The following is a 22,170-nucleotide window of genomic DNA, read 5'->3' on the forward strand; positions in this document are numbered from 1 at the left end:
TCAAGAGGCTCTCAGTTCCTCTTCACTTTCTGCCATTAGTGTGGTATCACCTGCATATCTGATATTGTTGACATTTATCCTGGAAAACTTGATTCCAGCCTGTGATTCATCCAGCCTGGCATTTTGCATGATGTACTCTGCATAGAAGTTAAATAAACAGGGTGACATTATACAGCCTTGTCATACTACTCTCCCAATTTTGAACAAGTCCATTGTTCCACGTCCAGTTCTAACTGCTGCTTCTTGACCCACATATAGGTTTCTCAGGAGGCAGGTAACACAGTCTGGCGCTCCAATCTCTTTAAGAATTTTCCACAGATTTTTATGATCCACACGATTAAAGGCTTTAGCACAGTCAATGAAGCATAAGCAGGTGTTTTTCTGGTATTCCCTTGCTAGCTCCATGATCTGGTGACTGTTGGCAACTTGATTTCTAGTTGCCTCTTTGAAACCCATCTTGAACATCTGGATGTTCTCAGTACATGTACTGCTGAAGTCTAGCTTGAAGGACTTTTAGTGTAAACTTGCTAGCATTTGAAACGAGTATAATCATATGGTAGTTTGAACATTCTTGGCACTGTCCTTCTTTGGGACTGGAATGAAAACTAACCTTTTTCAGTCCTGTGGCCATTGCTGAGTTTTCCAAATTTGCTGACATATTGAGCGCAGTTCTTTAACAGTATGATCTTTTAGGATTTTAAATAACTCAGCTGGAATTCCTTCATCTCCACAAGCTTTGTTCACAGTGATGCTTCCTAAGGCCTACTTCACTTAATACTCCAGGATATCTGGCTCTGGTGAGTGACCATACCATCCTGGTTATCTGGCATAAAGACTTTTTTGTATACTTCTTCTGTGTATTCTTGCCACATCTTCTTAATCTCTTCTGTTTCTATTAGGTCCATATACCCTGAGAAAACCACAGTTCTAAAAGATACCTGTACACTAATGCTCACTGCAGCACTATTTGCAATAGCTAGGACATGGAAGCAACCTAGATGTCCATCAACAGATGAACGGATAAAGAAGATGTGGTACATATATACAAAGGAATATTACTGAGCCATAAAAGGAATGTATTTGAGTCAGTGGTAGTGAGGTGCATGAGCCTAGAGCCTGTAACATAGAGTGAAATCAGAAAAAGAAAAGCAAATATCATATATGTGGAATCTAGAAAAGCAGTACTGAAGAAACTATCTGTGGGGAAGGAGTGAGGAAGCAGATGCAGAGAACAGACTGTGGAGCCAGTGGGAGAAGCAGAGGGCAGGATGAATGAGGAAAGTAGCACTGACATATATGCACTGCCATGCATAGAACAGATAGCGAGTGGGAGGTCACCATGCAAAACAGGGAGCCCGGCCTGGCTCTCAAACAGATAATGAGTGGGAGGTTGCCATGCAAAACAGGGAGCCCGGCCTGGCGCTCTTTGACAGCTTAGAGGGGTGGGATGGGAGAGGGGAAGGAGGCTTAAGAGGGACGGGACATATATATCATGATGACTGGTTCACACCGGCGTACAGCAGAAACCAACACAACACTGGAAAGCAGTTATCCTCCAGTTTAAAACAAAGTAAGACACTGAGTTTAGCCTACATGTAGGGGAAGAGAGTCCAGCTCCATCTTTTAAAAGGAGATCAAAGAATGTGTGGGCATATTTTAAAGCCACCAAGACTGCTCTTACTGCATTCTAATTATTTATTTAAACACTTTCATTTTTAGGTTGCTTTTGAGGACATTCTTAAGGCATTTATTTTACCCTGTATAAAACTAAAGATCTGGGCACTGACTATAGTTAAGTTACAGAGGAATCAAACTTTAAATTAAGTTATAGAGGAATCTCATCTCCCACTTAAGTAGACATGTGTCTGACTTTAGTCAAGTTAGTTACTCTGAATCTCAGCTTCCTGATCTTTAAAGTGGGAGTTGTAACCACCAGTCCTGTCGGAGGATGAAGTGGAAAAATGCAGGTGAGAGTCCCCTGCAAACTGTGAGGTACTGTGGGATTACTGAACCAGGCAGGATTCAGTCAGTGCTGCAAGCCCTGTGTGAGCATAGTCTGGCTTCCAGAATTTACTGCCTTGTTTACTTATCGGTCACCACACATGAGCCCCTTTATCACCTCTCCTCTCCTCTCGGCCTCAGACGATCTCCAAGCTTGTAACACAGAGTTTTGTACATAGAAGGTAATCCATAAACATTTGCTGTTGTTCACTATGATACTGACAGTTCTCCTGATTTTCTTTTCATTTCAGGTTAAACGGAGGAAACTTTTTAAACAGCTATATTGCACAAACTAGAACAGAAAGTTATTATGAAGTATAGGCCATGAATTGCTCAGAGCACAGGTTCTGGGAACAGACTTGGGACAGACTTGGGTTAAACTCATGTCTGCCACTCAGAAGCTTCTGAACTCTGTCAACTCCCTAAGCCTCCTCAGTTTCTTCATATGTAACTTGGGGATAACAGCACTGATTATTTGACAAGGTCATAATGAAGATCAAGGACATAATACATGAGAAGCACCTAGAATACTGCCCGTCACATTTTCAGTAGTCCATTAATGTGTATTATTATTCATCATATGATTATTATGAAATGGCTCCATTATTAACAAGGGAAAGGCATTCAGACCCATGACAGATGGCACCTTCCTGCTTTCGAGTCCCATTTTGCACTCCAGGATGACTTACTGAGTCCAGGAAAAAGAGCTCTTCCAGGCTTACCTTGTCTACCTGGGTGGCTATCTATCTAAAACAGCCTGTCTGGCTTGAGCTATTTCCATTTGCTGTCTTTATGAGCCCGGAGGCATGCACAGCTATGAGCACATTTCAGAAATTTGAAAAATAAACAATGAAATGTCTTACGCTTGCCACACATGCATTTTTTCCTACCATGATTTAGGTTGGCTGGTTCTAAGCCATAAAAAGTTTATAATAAGAAAGAAAAAAAGAATGAAATTTCCCAGTTTAAAACTCTTTAACCCCAGCCCTCAAAACTTTCCAACTCAAGGTTAAGATGCGAACAAATGTTCCAACCAATATGTTCATGAAAGATTTAATAATTACTTTGCTTATGAAAGTTTAAACAGCTGCTTAAGTGAGTAAAAAGGCTCCCACCCAGGCAGAATAACTTGCTGTACCCATTAAGAAGGTTTTACAAATCACCAGACTGTGTATTCAGATGAAAGGAGAGCTGCTTTTGCAGCACAGCCTCTAAATTTCAATTATGTATGGAATGGGTTTGTCCATCAGGTCAATCAGGTTTTGTTTATTCCTTCAGCAGGGGTCTTGACAGCATCAGTGTTAAGGCAGTTTCCAAAGGGATTGCTAAGCTTTTCCATCATGTATTTTTAAAACACACATACAGGAAATAGGCCAAGCCTTTTTCTTTAGGTTATTTTATGCCTTAGTTCCATGAATATAAAGTTCATTATCAAATTGATTGGGAAATTACAGGAGGTTGTGTTACACTCCTTAAAAAAGAATAACATTATGCTTTGGACTTTCACATACGCTATTCCTTCTTGGAATATCCCCCATCCCAACTGCATCCCCATAACCTTTTGCATGGTTAACCCTTCGTGATTAACTATTCTGCTGTAGGAATAAGTTGGATCTCACCAGAAAGCCTTCCTTGGCCTCCTTGACCAGGATGGTTCTCCCCATCATACCACTTGGCTACCATATTATAGCACTTAGCACCTGTTACTGCAGTTACTTGTTTAACTCCCTGTCTCTACCATGAAACCTCACAAATTAGTAAGGGCTAATTAATATATCAACATAGAGTAGGAGCTCAGTAAATTCCTGCAGAATTAATGAATAAATTCTCCAAGTCACCCACACTGCACTTTTTCTTCTCTCCAAACTTTAACAACTCTTGCCAATTTTATTTCTTAAATATTTCCTGAATCCATCTCCTCTTTTCCAACACTATTTCAACTGTCTCTGTTCAAATCCAGCTAATCTCCTGGCTGAATTTCAGTCTTTGTCCCTCAAACACATACAGTGGGTAGAGTGAGTCAAAATGAAAAATCTACTGCTAACCACACCTTTAAGTCCCTTCTTGCTATTAACAGGACAAAGCCCAGCCCTTTGAGGGGCACGCCAGGCTTCTGTGGTTAGTCCCTCCTGATGTACCCCTCTTGATTCTCAGTTCCTTACTTCTGCATAATCTCTGCCCTCTCCAAAGAAGGCTAACATTCACTGAGGGTCAGAGAGGCATAATAACCTACCAACAAAATGTCAGAGGCAGGATGTGAATTCTACGAGCTACAGTACTATGCTACAACCACAGTGCTATGCTGCCCACCCAATGCTACTGCTGTAACCCTATTGCCTGACACACACCGCATATTTCATAAATGTGTGTTGAATGAATGAATGAAGAGTTGAAAGTGGGAAGAATATAAAAAACACCAAAATATAAACTATCCGATAGATCTTAGTCCTCTTTTCTCCTGTTTCTCAGAAAGTTTGGGGATTATTGCAAAACGACCTGTTAGAGATTTCCAGGGCACATCAGCACATTAAAGGCTTAAGAAGTTCTTCAGAAAAAAAAGTGGGGTGTTTGTTTAACTTTTCTCAATAGAAGAGTTCCTAACTGTATTTGAACACAGAATGTGTTCTTTAAAATAAGAAAAGAACACCTACCAATACCCCTACTCTGTGAAAGACTGAAAGGGCTCCCACTGCGTCTGAGCATCTGAGAGCATACACTCTGCACTGTCAAGCTCCTGATAATCTCCAGGTTTTTTTTTTTTTTTTTAAGAATGGAATTTTAAGGCTGGAAATGACCTTTGAGCTTTTCCAGACAAAGTCCCCCATTCTGTCTTTGAAGGATTAAGTGGCCCAAAGTCACTCAGGTTATTTGTGGCAGAAATAAAACTAGAAACAAGGCCTGGCATCTCCCACCCAGTGGGTCCTCTGCATCAGTCCACACCAGTGACTCTCCACGTGCAGTGACCTCTGTCCCTCAGGGGACATCTAGCAGCGCCTAGAGACATCTTTGATGGTCTCGGCTGGGGAGTAGGGGACAGACGGGGAACGCTGCTAAATATTCCACAATGTAAACCACGGCCTCCCACAACAAAGAACTATCTGGCCTCAAATATCAATAGTGATGACGCTGAGAAACTCTGTCCCACACTAAACAAAAGAAAAAGCAAACTGTCCAGTGAACAGACTAGAGCTTTCATTTCAACATTTCCCGCTAGCCTGCATAGTGCTGCATTATATTCAAAATAATACCGGCATATGAAAATGAAATTGTCCTTTGAATCCCTGAAAATAACTGCTGTTGGAAAAAGGCTTAGATTAACCACCCCCCCACCCCCATCAAGGCTTCACTGAAATGGGTTTGGATATTATTAACCAAAAAAAAAAAAACCCAAACACACTTCTTTACATACAGTTCCCTCAGAAGAATTCTTGAATGTATTAACTTTTGAAAAATACTGTATTTACTAAGCAAGACCTCAGAATAAAGCCTAGGAGATCACTCAGGAACAATAGCAACCAGCCAGCCTTAGGCCAGCCCAAGAGACTCTGCTCTTGGTCTCCCATAGAGTCTCCCCCATAGCTGCCCGTGGCCCTAGTCCCAGGTCCCAATCATGTCAGTTTGAGCACAACCCTCCTTCTGTGTTTGTTTGTTTGAGTGGGAGACCCTGGAAGGATCATAAACGAATCCTGGGAAAGGACTGTGTGGGGAGATGCTAGCATGGGGTCCCACCTACACCAGGGGCTCCACAGAGGTTGCTCACAGGCAGCCGCTGCTTTCCAGGAAAGAGGCTCACTCTTGGGAGTGTCTTCAGAGCGTTTCCTTATTGGGTTTCTGTTCCACCGTTCTCTAAGATGTCATCACTGGGGAAGCTGAACAAAGGATACACCTCACCCAAGCTTTCTGCACTATTTTTGCAACTTCTTGGGAGCTTAAAATTATTTCCAAATAAAAAGTGCTTTTTAGGTGATGAGATTGGTAGTAGATCTATTTAGTCTTTGTCTCTGGTCTTTTGCTAAAACAGAAACACTTGATTACCGGACTGGTGAGGGTAAAGGTGTATGAATACGGGCACAGGGGAAGAGGCATCAGAAAGTGTCACTGACACCAGAGAAGTGCTGCATCCATCAGGGACAGGGAGCTAAAGAGACTGAGACCCAAATCAGACTCAGTGGAGAGACGATGAGTAGCAAGAATGGACCAAGCACAGGTGGGTTCCTCATGGGTGCTCTAAGGAAACTGCAGAACAACAGGGGACAGTATATCTGAGAGTTGTTCATGCCCAGGAGAGTGATATCAGAAGAAAAAGCATGAGAAAAAGACACCAATAATGACTTAGCAGGCATAGCATGACTTGAATCATGAATCAACAAAATCCCACAGATTCACACACTATCTGTCCAGCTACAATGCACCCCAGCACAATGGAGTATCTTTGAGGTAGAAAGGAATGGGAGTCGGGAAACCTGTGGTCACCTTCCAGATGTGACCTATCACACGTTTGTTGTGTCTCCGTGGACAAAGTCCCTCAGATTCAGTTTCCCCATCTGCAGATCAGGGAATGGATGCTGACTGCTAGGAGCCTTACCTGTCTGTCTCACTTGTGTAAGACTCTTCTAATAGGTGTGATACCCTCTACTTACTGAAAAATAAAACGTATTCATGGATGGCAATAAGTTTCTTACGAATTTTCCAATGCACATTTGCTCTTTAATAAATGGGAGTAGAATAACATGGCTATTTTAGGACCAGGGAGCATCAGCTCAGAAGTCAAGGAGCTCTCATTCCCACCCTTTCAGATTCATTTTCAACCACGGATGGGCCCCACAAACACAATGATTTCCCGGGGGTAAAGCTGTCTGACAGAAAGGAGTTCGAAGGCCTAATGTCACACAGATGGCCAAAAAACATATGAAAGAAATGTTCAACATCACTAATTATTAGAGAAATGCAAAACAAAACTACCATGAGGTATCATCTCACACCAGTCAGAATGGCCATCATCAAAAAATTTCCAAAAAATTTATGCTGGAGAAGATGTGGATAAAGGGGAACCCTCCTACATGGTTGGTGGGAATGTAAATTGGTACAGCCACTATGGAGAACAGTATTGAGATTCTTTAAAAAAAAACTATAAATAGAACTACCATATGATCTAGCAATCCCACTCCTGGGCATACACTGGGAGAAAATCACAATTCCAAAATATCCATGCACCCCAATGTTCACTGCAGCACTATTTATTAATACAATAGCTATGATATGGAAGCAACATAAGTGTCTATCAATAGAAGAATAGGTAAAGAAGATGTGGTACAAATATACAATGGACTCAGCCATAAAAAGCAATAAAATTGTGCCAGTCGCAGAGACACAGATGGACCTAGAGACTTCATACAGACTGAAGTAAGTCAGAAAGAGAAAAACAAATATCAGATAATACCATGTATATGCAGAATTTAGAAGGATGATACAGATAGGCTTATTTGAAGAGCAGAAATGGACACAGACTTGTAAATGCCAAGTTGGGGGAGGGTGGGATGAATTAGGAGATTGGGATTGACATGTATATACTACTATATTTAAAATAGATAACTCATGAGGAACCTACTGTGTAGCACAGGAAATTCTACTCAATTAATGGAAAGGCATTTTCATTTATGGCATGTAAATGGGGAAACTTCATGGCAAATAGATGGGGAAACAATGGAAACAGTGAGAGACCTTATTTTTTTTGAGTTCCAAAAAATAAAGACACTTTATTTTGGGGGAGGGACTCCAAAATTACTGCAGATGGTGACTGCAGCCATGAAATTAAAAGACGCTTGCTCCTTGGGAAGAAAGCTATGACCAAACTAGACAGCATATTAAAAAGCAGAGACATTACTTTACCAACAAAGGTCCGTCTAGTCAAAGCTATGGTTTTTCCCGTAGTCATGTATGGATATATGGCTATAAAGAAAGCTGAGAGCTGAAGAATTGATGGTTTTGAACTGTGGTATTGGAGAAGACTCTTGAGAGTCCCTTGCACTGCAAGGAGATCCAACTAGTCAATCCTAAAGGAAATCAACCCTGAATACTCATTGGAAGGACTGATGCTGAAGCTGAAACTCCAATACTGTGGCTATCTGATGCGAAGAAGTTACTCATTGGAAAAGAGCCTGATGCTGGGAAAGATTGAAAGTGGGAGGAAAAGGGGACGACAGAGGATGAGACAGTTTGATGGCATCACTGACTCAATGGACATGAGTTTGAGCAAGCTCTGGGAGTTGGTGATGGACAGGGAAGCCTGGTGTGCTGCAGTCCATGGGGTCACAAAGAGTCAGAGACGACTGAGTGACTGAATTGAACTGAAATGGAAAGGAAATTCATAAAAAGAAATTATATATATAATGATATACTTTGTTGTACAGTGGAAACTAACACAACACTGTAAAACAACTATATTTCAATAAAAAGTAATATTTAAAAAAATGGCCTAATGTCAGAGCTTCCAGCCAACCTGCTTTTCGCCAGTGAAATGCACCCCCTCAAAGTGTTCAGGTCTGCTGAACCCTGCACAACTCGCCCAAATCACAGAGGAGCAGTTTCAGAAGAGGGAAGAGTGGAGAGAGGATTTCAGGCCTGGAGGAGCCGTCTTGCGGGGTTTTTAGGAAGCAGGTAGGATTTGCGTCTATAATACCCTTATTCTGCCTTTTCATATATTGGAACCCAATAAAGTATGTGTATAATTGGCATTTTTTAAAGCCTGTGGTTAATTCAGTCAAGGCTTATGTCTGAACTATGTAACAGGGTTTTGAAACTAATGCTTCATTAATCACATATACACTTTTCCAGAGCCAAAATTCACAACATGTTGTCCATAGATCTTGGGCCAAATCAGAAGGATTCTTTATGTGTTAAATGCTTTCCTTTCATCAAGGTGCTGTGCATGTATGAGATATAAGGTGGGTGTCAGCGCCGAAGAGTATCGGCCACTGCCTGGGTGTTAGACCACTTTCAGGTCACCCACGATGCTTGGCTGCAGGCAGAATAATGGCAGTTTCAAAACACATCCTCTTCATTTTTAGCAGTAATACCCACTGCAACTGGTTTGCTCAGCACTATTTAGCATTGCTTCCCGGTCGTTAATAAGAAGCAAGGTATCAGGCATATGTCAGGGATAAGTAGGTCAACATAAACTATCAAGACCAATATTTATGTCATTGTCAACATACTAATTTAAATAAAAATTTTATTAAAATTAAAATAAAAAATAAAGTTAAATGATGTTAGAAAAGTTTGCCAGAGTTTAGGAGAGCTGAACTCCCTCACTAGCCAGGGAAAGAATGGGTCTAGGTGGTACGGGATCTCTACCATGCATCTCTTTTTCCCCTTTCTTCATTCTAATTTTTCACTCATTTATGAATAGTTTAATTTAATTTAACCATAACTGCCTCCTACTTAACTCCCCTAAACTTTTCCCAACGTGTTCTCTTTTCCTCTGTCTTCCTCACCTCCAATCACTCACTCCAGCATTTACCTTTATTTTACTTTTATTTGTTTGGGGGGAGCTTCCCTGATAGCTCAGTTGGTAAAGAATCCACCTGCAATGCAGGAGACCCCAGTTCAATTCCAAATCTGTATTGAATTTATGACAATATTGCTTCTGTTTTATTTTATTTTATTTTTTTCTTTTTTTTTCTTTAATAGAAAATTATTTAATTAGTATACATGTGTTCCCCATCCTGAACCCTCCTCCCTCCTCCCTCTCCACACCATCCCTCTGGGTCGTCCCAGTGCACCATCCCTCCCCAACCAGGGATAGTACCTGCTCCTCCTGCATGGGAAGCTGCAGTCTTAACCAGTGGAGTGCCATCAAAGTCCCAGCATTTACCTTTATCATAACTTTTATCTTTTAGGGGACAGGACCCCTGACAGCTTGGAAACTCCACTTTGAGACTGGCATTTTAAAAGATAACTGAACTGCATTGCAAAAATGCAGAAGCAGAAAAAATGCACAAACAGAAGAAAAGAAAGTCAGGAGGGAAATTTCAAGGGCCTGAATTAGAACAATAACAACATAAAGACAAAGCAGGAATAGATTAAAAAAAAAATAGGTTGAAAGCAGACTGAATGGGATATGGCTCTTAACTGTAGGACAGTGATAGAGAGGAAGAAGGAAAAATAACTTGAAGTCTCTGAACTGTGCTCATAAGTAACTAGGGTTCCTTTAATAGAGACAAGAAATTAAGATGAGGTGTCAGGTGTGAGGGAGTTGCTGAACTCGAGTTTAGCCACATAGAAATGCATTTAGGGGTGATGTCCAATATGCCCATGGACAACCAATGTTCTAAATAGGCAGGAAAACTTCTGGATTTAAAGAGAATAGAGATTAAGAAAATCGTCCATTCATTTTCTTCTCTTTTTATTATCTCTCTCCTCATTTCACTGAAATAAAATATGTGTGGAGAAGCCACTGCCTGCCAAATTCTGGGATAGGCGTTAGGGAAGAAAAGAAAGTAAACAGAAGGCTCATGGCATCTGCGACAAGCTCTGGTGGGAGATGATAGTCTAACAATGGCATCAAGTGGTGGAATGAGGGGAGGGTTCCCCGAGGAGGCTTTGTAAGGGATGTACTGTGCTTATGTGCATTAAGTTGCCTAACCCCTAGGGGGGAAACACACGCTTCCGGCTTCCCTTCACAGCCTAGACCCCTCTGTGGTTCCAGGCAGACTGTAAGGCAGACTCCCCCCACACACAGCCAAGTGGACGTCACTGCACAGCACTCGCCCACATTCCTTCTGGGAAGGTAATACTGTGACTTCTCTGTGGGAGACCTTTTGCTAATCTTCCATCCTTTACATCTAGGTAACAAAATATTTACAACTGACTCTTGGAATGCGATGCAACACTACGATTGAGGTGAAATCCTGATTCCTAGGACCTCTCTGCAATTGTCCATCACACACCTGGAGAAGGTGCTACCCCATAGAATACAGACTGAAGCATCTTTACAGAGATTAGGATGCTATGATTCAGGCAAGCCTTGCAATTCCACTCCTAGGCACTTGTTGTTGTTTATAAAGAAGGAAAACACATGGCCAGGAGAAGATTTATGCAAGAATGTTCACAAAAGCTTTATTCATAACAGTCAAAACCCAGAAACCACCAGAATGTCCATCACCCTCGGTGAATGGATAAATACATTGAGGTCTAGCCTCACAGTGAAATATTACTCAGCAGAATAAAGGAGTGAGCAGCGATACAACATGGATAAGTCTCAAAAGCATTATGCTGAGTGAAAGAAGCCAGTGCGAAAGACTCCACGTGCATGATGCTATCTCCATGAATTTCTAGAGAAGAAAGAGCTATAGTTTCAGGAAGCAGATCATGGTCCCTCGGGGACAGGGGAGTTGAGGAGGAGATGGACTGTGAGGGGCCCAAGGGAACATTCAGGGTGAGGAAAATATTCTCTATTATGCTTGGGGTTATATTACTGGGTGCATTTTTCAACACTCATGGAATTGTACACTTTAATTTGGTAAGCTTATTTTATGTGAACTATACCTCAGTAAAACTGATTGAAAAAACAATCCTGCAGGGCTGAGGAGTAGACTGACCGTGCGCAGCGGGAAGGTGCCTTGGCTCCTGGGAAGCTCTGAGCCAGCACCAACTCAACCTTCCAGCTGCTGCTGCCCGAGAATGCCTCTGTTTTAATGTTTTAGCCACAGACCCTGACACCCACTGGCCATTTCAGACTACGGTTCCGATAACTCACTCTCACCTTGCCCCCCGTTCTTAGGCTACCAGTGTGCGCATCTGGACAGCTGATAAAAATATAATCCTAAACCCCTCCCACCTGGACTAACAACCTTAACAAAGCAACATTTCGTCCTGGAAGTACTGACAGTAAGGATTACACTCCAAGGGGTCTTGACTACTCAGTTCCTGGAACCTGGACTCTTGGCTCTTCTATTGCCTCTGTTTCCTGAAGAGACAAGGGACTTGTTTCTTTTCTCAACACTTAAAACTATAATTTCGCTAAGGCTATCTGACTCCCCTGGTCCTACTGAGACCTTGCTTTTCCACTATATCTGTGGCTTATAACCCCAGGGTTGATGCATGCCCCAGCCCTGGGAGCAGTTCATTTAGGAAGAGAGAAAAGGGTTCTGGACTTAAACCGCATCTGTACTGCAGCACAGCCCTTAAGTCTGAGAGAGGCCCCAAGCTAGGACGCACGCAGAAGTTTCTCTATCACTGTGCACTTGTTCTCTCATCCCGCTGATCTCCTTAAACGAAATACAAGTCTAAACTTCCCGAACAGCTTTATTTTAGGGGCTATTTTCAGAATTCCAATACCTACTAATAAATAAGATTCATACCAGAAACCTTATAAAAGCCATTTTTTTGTACATTTAATGTCATAGGAAGAAAACATGACATTCAGTGGGTGCCTGTGACACGACAAACACTGAATCAGGAGGCTATCGGATGTGCATTATCTAATCTAGTCCTCACACTGATCCTGTTCTTCCCCTTCTTTGTAGATAAATTCTCTTAGACTTAGAGGATAAGTAACTCGCTGAAGTTATTTAATCTTCAGCTAGTATAGAGTTTGAATATGTATCTAGGACTATTTGATTTAAAAAAAACCTCTAAAGAGTTCATGTAAACTGTGGTCTACAGTTTGGTTTAATATTCACAAGGTCCTGGTTTGAGTCCCTTCTCAGCCATTTACTAGCTGTATGGACCTTAGGCAAGTGAGTTTCCTTCCAGATTATTTTTCCTCAACTGTAAAATGGAGAAAATAGACCTACTTCACGGAGCTTTGAAAAGATGAAGACAAGTCACACAATAAGCCTACTATCAACCATTGGCATGATCTCAAATGCCAAGCTGGTTCCAAATGGAAGAAATTCGACACAAATAGACAATTACTGCCCTCAGCTATTCAGAGGTGAACTTCCACACAGCGGGTCATGTTTTGGCCTTTGGTTAGTCCTGCCCTTGTTCATTCAATGTAGTAAACTTTTAATAGGGAAAATATGTGTGTGTATGTGTGTGTGTGTGTGTGTGTGTGTGTGTTAGTTGCTCAGTTGTTCTTTGCAACCCCATGGACTGTAGCCCTCCAGGCTCCTTGGTGCGTGGGATTTCCCAGGCAAGAATACTGGAGTGGGTTGCCATTTCCTTCTCCAGGAGATCTTCCCCACCCAGGGATTGAACCTGGGTCTCTTGCATTGCAGATAGATTCTTTACCATTTGAACCACCAGGGAAGCCTTGTGTGTGAGTGTGTGTGTGTGTGTGTGTGTGTGAGAGTGTGTGTGTGCATGTGTGTGTATGAAGTGTCTGCCTTTAATGAGTCTATGAGGATCAGCTCTGCAGATTCGTGCTCTCTTTCCTAAACTGTTTCTAAAAACTGAAACTTGACTGCAACATCCTGTTCCCAGACAGTCCATCCCTTTCCTTTGTCTTCACTCACCTGCTCCGGATACTTGCTCCCAGTGATCTCTGCCACTGTGTTGAAGGAATCAGCATCTGGATAGCTCTTTGCCCCCATCTTCAGCTGAACGACAATTCTGTTCCCGCGAGAAGCCATTCTTGACATCATCTCTGCGTCCTCCACCGTAATACAAGCTGTTGGGATCTTTGGCACACCCTTCTGGTATTCCTGAATACCTGTGTGAGGACTTGAGAAAAGAAGTCACCAGGTTACCTTGATAGTGGAAATGGACCAAACGTATTTTTTAAAAGCCCCTGTATTTGACATTTGATTTTCACTGGTCTTTGTTTGCATGTGAGGAACGGAAAGGGTGGGCAATATTGGTTTACTTGCTTTTGATGTGAAGGTAATTTTTTTTTATAAAAATAACTTAGAGAATTCAGTTTAATAATAATTTCATTGAAAACATTCTATAAAATGTATTTTGATAATTTGAATAATCCTTTAAAAAGTTGCAAATTGCTTCAAACTCAGTGTCTTCAAGACCAAGAGGTGAAGACATGTGTTCAAGGAGATAAAACTCTATCACAGCTACAGACCAGAGGACCCACAAACTGGCGTAGATGCACCTGGCTCTCTGGTCTGGCTCAAGTGCTGCCGTCTTCCCACCCGAACACAGAGGTCTGCAGTGTAGCCCTGCATAAGGGTAGAATGCCCTGCGTAAGGGTAGAACGCTCTGCAGGAAACCCACAGAACAATGTCAGAAGAAATGTTTGTGTTTCCATAAGGAAAAGTGCCAAATAAACCCAGGTCCGGTGATGTCACCACTACAAGGAAAAGGCTCCTGAGTGCTCCCCGTATCCCGTCAGTCTATTCCTGTCTTCTGTGGAAGCACAAGCTAAGAGCCTTCTTATCCAAATTAAAATTTTTTTTAATATTTCCATACTTGCTTCAGGTGGTCTTATATTCAGAGAAAAGTGTTTCTCCTCCTTTTAGCCAAAACACACTTCTCTCCTGGAGAAGTGACTTCAGTCTTCACGTGCACAAACACGGTGATGCAGTCTTACCACCGCTTTCTTGGCGTGGCTATATTCTTGTGACCATGTATTAGGTGATGACTTACTGACTTAGAGAAACTGCATGGCAAAGTGATTAAGAATCCAGATTCTGGATTCAAATCTGGACTGTGCCACTTATTACTAATTGGCCTTGGGCAAGTTACACACCAGACGTCCCTGGTGGCTCAGTGGGTAAAGAATCTGCCTGAAATGCAGGAGACCCAGGTTGGATTCCTGGGTCAGGTAGATCCCCTGGAGGAGGGCATGGCAACCCACTCCAGGATTCTCACTTGGAGAATCCCAAGGATAGAAGAGCTTGGTGGGTGATGGTCCCTAGGGTCACAAAGAGTCAGACATGACTGAAGCAACTGAGTATGCACCCACCCAAGTTATACATCTTTGCTTCAGTGGCTTCATCTGTAATTGAAGATGGTAATTATAATATCCACTTCACAGTTATTTTGCAAATTTACTTAATTTATACAAACATATTACTTACCCTAGAATATAGTAAGCACTTGATAAATGTTAAATATTTACCATACTAATTTATCTATTACATTAATCTTGCAGAGAGAGACTGTGTGAGCTCAAGTCCTTAGGACAATCTAAGCACATTCTTTATAGACATTTCTTAAGTGTTGGCTGGAAATTTTATCCTTCATAAGAGAGAGACAAATGACTTTTAAATCTAAAACTTATAAAACAAAGCCTGAATCTGAATCCCTGTTTCAGAATATGCCTGACCCACTCTGACTCCAGTGTTCTTGCCTGGAGAATCCCAGGGACGGCGGAGCCTGGTGAGCTGCCGTCTATGGGGTTGCACAGAGTCGGACACGACTGAAGGGACTTAGCAGCAGCAGCATGAAGTTACATAACTCAGGTCAGATCCTGGTTCTGCCAACTCTCTGCCTGCCTGACACCAAGCAACTTGGATCATCTCTCTGTTCCTGAGCTTCCACATCTGAAACGTGGAGAATAATATTAGCACTGACCTCATAAGATTGCTATGAGGAATAAAAGTGATAGCATATGTAAAGGATTTACAAGTGCTTGGCACATAGGAATTACTTAGTAAACATTAGTTGTTATTATTATTATTTCTTCAGTGTTAATTTTCCCCACTGACTTGGTAGAGTGATTAATGACCGAAAGTATTTTGAAACATGTAGAAAGACAATCTAAATATTTATTATTCATAGTACCTTACGTGATGTCTAGGATCCAACAAACTCTCCTTGTTCTCAGGCTCTCTGACTCGAAAGGAGGTCAGTGTAACACTTCTTAATAGGCTCTTTTAAATAATGTTTCCAAACAAATTGGCACTAATAAGTTGCAGGTAAGAGTTCTTAATCCAGGTACAGTGAACTGGGCATACACCCATAGCTCTACTGAGGAAAATGGCATTTTCCAACTGTGGTACTGAATTCAAGATATAAAATGCTTCAATTTATTTCTGTAATTAAACATGTGCTCTGGTGGTGGAGTATTCAGCACTGTTCAGTAGAAGGAGACAGAAGACTCAACAGTTTAGTTGAAGTTCTGCATTGTCACTGTCAATTGTCCTACAGGAGAGGATCAGCATAAACATCAGCTTCCTGACCCCGTTTACAAACCCCGTGTGCAATTTAACAATAACAAAACGCAAATGACAAAGGAAGCTGTAAAAAAAAATCAAAATAAGAACATTTAAAGATTAACACCAATCCCTCGTCAAGTCTTCAAAAAATACAAGGGAAGGGAACGCTTCCCAACTCATTCTACAAGGCCACTACTACTACTAACAAAACCAGACATAGACACCGCTAGGAAAGAAACTACAATCCAAAATCGCTTAGATAAGTATAAATGCAAAAAAAAAAAAAGAAACTAAAATAAACTGATACAGCAACATATGAAAACACCATGACCAAGAGGAATTTATTCAGGAATGCAATATCAAAAAGTCAATCAATGTAGCACATTATAATAATGTAATAAAAGATAAAAATCACATGATCATCTCAATAGATGCTGACTAAGCCTTGGACAAAATCTAATCCTCTTTCATAATAAAAACACTCAACAAACTAAAAATGGAAGGGAACTTCCTCAACTCAATAAAAGCTATCTATTAAAGTGAAGTCGCTCAGTCATGTCCGACTCTTTGCGACCCCATGGACTGTAGCCTACCAGGTTCCTCAGTCCATGGGATTTTCCAGGCAAGAATACTGGAGTGGGTTGCCATTTCCTTCTCCAGGAGATATTCCTGACCCAGGGATTGAACCCAGGTCTCCCACATTGTAGGCAGATGCTTTACCATCTGAGCTACCACCCATAGCAAACATCTTAGTTAGTGTAGAGAAGGAAATACTTTCCCCCTGAGATCAAAAAACAAGACTAAGATGTCTGCTCTGACCACTTCTATTCAACATTGGACTAGAGGTTCTAGCTAGAAAAATCAGACAAGAAAAAGAAATAAAAGAAATCTAGATTGGAAAAAAGAAGTAAAACTGTTCACAGATGGTCAAATATATAGAAAATCATAAGGAATCACACACACAAAAACTACTAGAACTAATGAGCAAGTACAGCAAGGTTGCAGGATCAATATACAAAAATCAATTGTCCAGTAGTGATAAACAATACAATATAGTAGCAATACAGTAGAAATGAGGGACACCTGAGTTCGATCCCTGGGTTGGGAAGATCCCCTGGAGGAAGGCATGGCAACCCACCCCAGTATTCTTGCCTGGAGAATCCCATGGACAGAGGAGCCTGGCGTGCTACAGTCCATGGGGTCGAAAAGAGTTGGACATGACTGTGTGACTAAGCACAGCACAGCACAGCAATGAGCAATCTGAAAATGAACAATCGCTTTTTCATTAGCAACAAAAGGAACAAAATACTACAAATAAATTTAACAAAAGATGTGTGAGATTTGCACAATGAAAACTGCAAAACGCTGAGATAAAGAAGATCCAAATGAAAAGTGCCCTATGTTTATGGATTGGAAGGCTTCACATTCTTAAGATGGTTTGTGCGTGTTGTGCTCAGTCGCTTCAGTTGTGTACAAATCTTTTCGACCCTACGGAATGTAGCCTGTCAGGCTCCTCAGTCCCTGGGATTCTCCAGGCAGGAATACTGGAGTGGTTTGCCATGGCCTCCTCCAGGGGACCTTCCTGAAGCAGGGATTGAATCTGCATCTCCTGCACTGCAGGCAGAGTCTTTACTGACCGAGCCACCAGGGAAGCCCTCTTAAGATGCCAATAGTCCCCCAGTTTATTTACAGATTCAGTGCAATCCCTATCAAAATTCTAGCTGCCTTTTTTGACGAAATTTACAAGTTGATTCCAAAATTCATATGGAAAAACGAGGGACTCAAAATAACAAGCACAAGTTGAAAAAGTAGAACAAAATTGGTGGATTCACACTTCCACATTTAAAAACACACTACAAATCTATAGTAATTAAAAGGATAGTACTGGTATAAAGATAGAGATGGTGAACCATAAAATAGAATTGAGAATTGAGAAATAAACTTTATAAGAGTGATCAATTCATTTTCAACAAGAGGGTTGAAATAATTCAGTGGGGATGAAAAGTATTTCCACAAATGGTGCTGGGCCAACCGATACCTGCGTGAAAAATAATGAAATTGCACCCCTATATCACACAAAATATGAAGGGATCATAGACCCAAATGTAAGAGCTAAAACTATAAAACTTCACAATCTCAGGTAAGGAAATCATTTCTTAGATACAACATTGAAGTCATAAGCAACAAAAGAAAAAAGAGATAAATTGAATCATCAAAACATTAAACTTTTGTACTTCAAATGGCACCACCAAAAAGTGAAGAAAACAAACCACAGAATGGGAGAAAAACTTTTATGAATCAAATATCTGAGAAGGCACTTGTGTCTAAAATATATTAATCACTCTTTAAAGCTCAATAATAAAAGACTACCCAATTTAAAAGTGCATGAAGAATTTGAATAGACACTTCAACAAATAAGATACACAAATGTATAAAAAGCATGTGAAAAGACAGCGCAGCACTAGGTATAAGGGAAATGCAGGTCAGAACTACAACGAGGTGCCACTCTGCATAGGATGCTATGAACAAAAAGAAAGGTAAAAAGAAACACTGGCAATAATGCGGAAGACTCTGAGCCCTTGTACATAGCTGGTATGAATATAAAATGGCATAGTCAATTTGACAGTTCCTCAAAAAGTTAAACATTTAGTTACCATACCACCCTCAGTTCTACTACTAGGTATAAACTCAAAAGAAATGAAAATATGTGTTCACACAAAAATGAGCACACAAATGTTTACAGTATTATTCAGAAGAGGCCAAAGACGGAAACAAACCTAACGTCCATCAGCTGATGAGGGGATATTCCAATACACTATATCTATACCATGAAATACTATTCAGCAATAAAAAACAATTGTTCTAAAGTGTGCTACAACACGAATGAACCTTGAAAACACTATCCTAAGTGAAAAAAGCCAATCACACCACACCACAGTTAGTCCCCTACGTACGAACCTTCAAGTGGCGAACTTTCAAAGACGCGAACACAAGTTTGCACGTCTAGTCATGTAAGTTAGTTCACGTGTCTGGCGTACATTGTCACCTGCCTGCGTTCTCTGTAAGTGGTGTGCTTTTGAGTACTTTACTGTGTAGTACAGAGTCTTTATTTCAAGCCAGGATGTGAGTGAACTTGCAGCTTGCCCTGTCTCCTATTGCTGATGATTCTTTCAGCTCCACCATCTTCCACCTCTTCTTCCTCCTCTGGTCAGTAACTGTTCCCTGGATGCCAGCCTCTGTATGCCAGCTGCTATACCATGCTACTGTAATTTTCAAGGTACTATACTGTAAGATTAAAAATGCTTTCTTTATTTTTTGTATTTGTTTTTTATGTGTTATCTGTGTGAAAAGTGTTATAAAATCTATTACATACTGTTTATCAACTTATTTAGTTGGGTACCTAGACTAACTTTGTTGGACTTATAAACAAGTTAGACTTATAAATGTGCTCTCAGGACGAAACTTGTTTACATGTAGGAGACTTACTGTATCATAAAATTCCATTTGCAAGAAATGTTCAGAAAAGGCAAATTCATAGAGGTAGGAAGTAAATTTTAAGTTGTCTTGTGCCGTTGGAAAGGAGAGGGAAATGGGGAGTGAATGCTGATTTGGGGATTTCTTATCAGGATGATAAATATGTTCTAAAATTAGACAGTGATGGTGCTTGCAAAATCTTTGAATATACTAAAAAAAAAACTGTATGTGTTAAAAAGTAAATTATATGGTTTGTGAATGTATCCTAATAAAACTTTTAATATAAAATATCAAAATAAAAACCTAAGCTTCCAGATTTCTCTTCAAGGGAAAAAGTTCATTCAAAAACCATGCTTTCATGACTCTGGTTTATGAGATGTATGAAAACAAAGCCTGCTGCTCTCTATGCTTGCAAGAGAGTAATCCCAAAATATAAAATGAATATGGAAACTAAGTTTCAAATCAGCTTTTCAAATTCTACTAAATTTCTTGTGTATGTGGTGTGAAGTGATATGATTTGAAGTAGGTTGAATATTGTCTTTTATCTACATAAAATAAGTGCAAGGTTTAAACAAGTAGGTTTGATATTTCCTACCTGATTGCCATACGTCAGTCAAACTCCCTTACGCTAGTCACTTTTGACTAGCTCTTTATAGAAGATACAAGGTACACTTTGTTTCCAAGTACTTCAAAATTTGCAAAGTTCAAATCAACCGTTGAAAGTGGATGTCACCTTGTGATGTTAAATATCCTACAAAAGGAAAATTATGTATCCTTACTGAGGAACAGGTAGATTTCCACAGGGTCATGGAGACATTGACTAAAGTAAAAATTATTCACAACACAGTGAAGTCTTGGAATGTTTCCTGAAAAAATAGGTGGAAATGATTATGAGGACTGGGAGCTTTTGAAGCTATTGTCTTTTTGTTTTTATGAGAGTGTTTTTTTAAACTTCCTTATTAGGAAGGTTAAAAGAGCATCTATTCTGTTTATTTGCTTCCCTGGTGGATCAGTAGTAAAGAATTCGGTTGTTAATGCCAGAGATGCAGGTTCAATCCCTGAGTCAGAAAGATCCCCTGGAGGAAACAGCAACCCAATCCAGTATCCTTGCCTGGAAAATCCCATGGACAGAGAAGCCTGGCAAGCTACAGTCCATGGGGTCACATAATCAAACATGACTTAGTGATTAAACAACACATTCTGTTTGTTTGTTTCAAAAATCAGTTTGAAATAACTTTCTTACAAAAATTACAATGACTTTATTAATTTTTTTTTTTTTAGATTTAGCACTTGAACAGTAAATTCATCTCAGACTTTTCTACTGTCACTAACAACAAGAGTAAATTGATCTCAGGCATTTATACTGCCATTAAGAATATAAAAGCAAAAGGATTCATTTACACCATAATTTCACAAAAAGGAAACACTGAAATAGTTCCAACTCCCACAGGTTAAAAAAGGAAAGCAAAAGAAAATCTTGATCAAGAGAGAGAAAGTAGGGCTAAATTTCATTTCTAATTTTCATAATTCAGTTGAAATGGCAGAAAAAAAGAGAAGGAAAAATCAAATTCTTGAATTCTAGTCCATATTGATGACAGACTCCACATGAGCAAAACTCAACCAACCTATTAACTGAAAGATCTTAGTAAGGAGACTGTAAAAGACATCATCAGAGATGCTGTAACACAGCATCAGAGAGCTGTGCCTTCTTCCAAAACAGAGGACCCAGCCAGCTCCACAAGTGTGAGACAGAAAGAAGATGGTCAAAGTGCTTAGTGGAACAAAACCGAGTGATTTTTTTTTTTGTAACATCCACAGCATATATGAAGGTTTTGGCTTATTTCTAAGACAAAAAAATATAAAGGAAATTAAAGATATAAGGAGGTACTGCCTGTAAAATGAATATAAAAGAGAACTCAAGATATCTAAAAATTTTTACACAAGATTTTGTCATCTAGAAGTATTGTATAAATACTAGTTTTGTTATTTTTAGATATTTTGTAACCTAAACATAAAAACATGTACTTGTTCCCTTTTTTCCTTTCTGATCTTGTGCTTCTATGTAAGTTACAATTTTCTGCTAATGTTTAGTCATTTCATCATCTTAATTTGTCTTCTTATTTTCTCCTTGAATCTTTACAATCTCTATAAGAAAGACATACTTCTGATTAAGTAAGATGAAAACCTACCTTGGAATAACAAAAAAGTTACAATAGATAATTCATTTAATAAAAATAATAATGATAAAGATATGAAGTAACATAAAAATCATTTTATAAATGAAGATGGAAACCTTAACCAATGAAATGTTCTGTCCATTTTACTAATTAAATGTTGTTTTTAGTTTAGGTCTAAATGGGAAACAGTTTTGATTAACTGGACTGGAAAGTATTTAAAGATCATCTAACCCAAGATCGCTGTCTTCTCAGTAAGAAATATGCCGTTTCTATTATTAACTCTGTTAAACTATGCCAATCTCTCATCACTCGCAGAGCCCAAACATCCTCCTATTAGAATAGAACTGAAGACATAACTCATAGCACATGCTATAGACTGAATGCTTGTGTCCCTGCAAAATTTATATGTTGGAATTCTAACCTGCATGGTGGTGGTTTTAGGAAGTGGGGCCTTTGGCAAG

The 22,170-nt window shown here is 40.1% G+C and overlaps 1 protein-coding gene across 3 annotated transcripts in view; it reads right to left on the bottom strand.

Moving 5' to 3' along the window:
- CPQ (carboxypeptidase Q) overlaps positions 1 to 22,170 on the bottom strand; it is a 560,471-nt gene that overhangs the window by 281,216 nt on the left and 257,085 nt on the right. For all 3 annotated transcript variants that reach the window (NM_001076248.1, XM_005215675.3, XM_015474539.3), the window contains exon 4: positions 13,461 to 13,668. In NM_001076248.1, coding sequence (NP_001069716.1) covers positions 13,461 to 13,668 — 208 coding nt within the window. The remainder of the gene's footprint in view (positions 1 to 13,460; positions 13,669 to 22,170) is intronic.

Source organism: Bos taurus, chromosome 14 (assembly GCF_002263795.3).
Source record: "Bos taurus isolate L1 Dominette 01449 registration number 42190680 breed Hereford chromosome 14, ARS-UCD2.0, whole genome shotgun sequence".
Lineage (NCBI taxonomy): Eukaryota > Metazoa > Chordata > Mammalia > Artiodactyla > Bovidae > Bos > Bos taurus.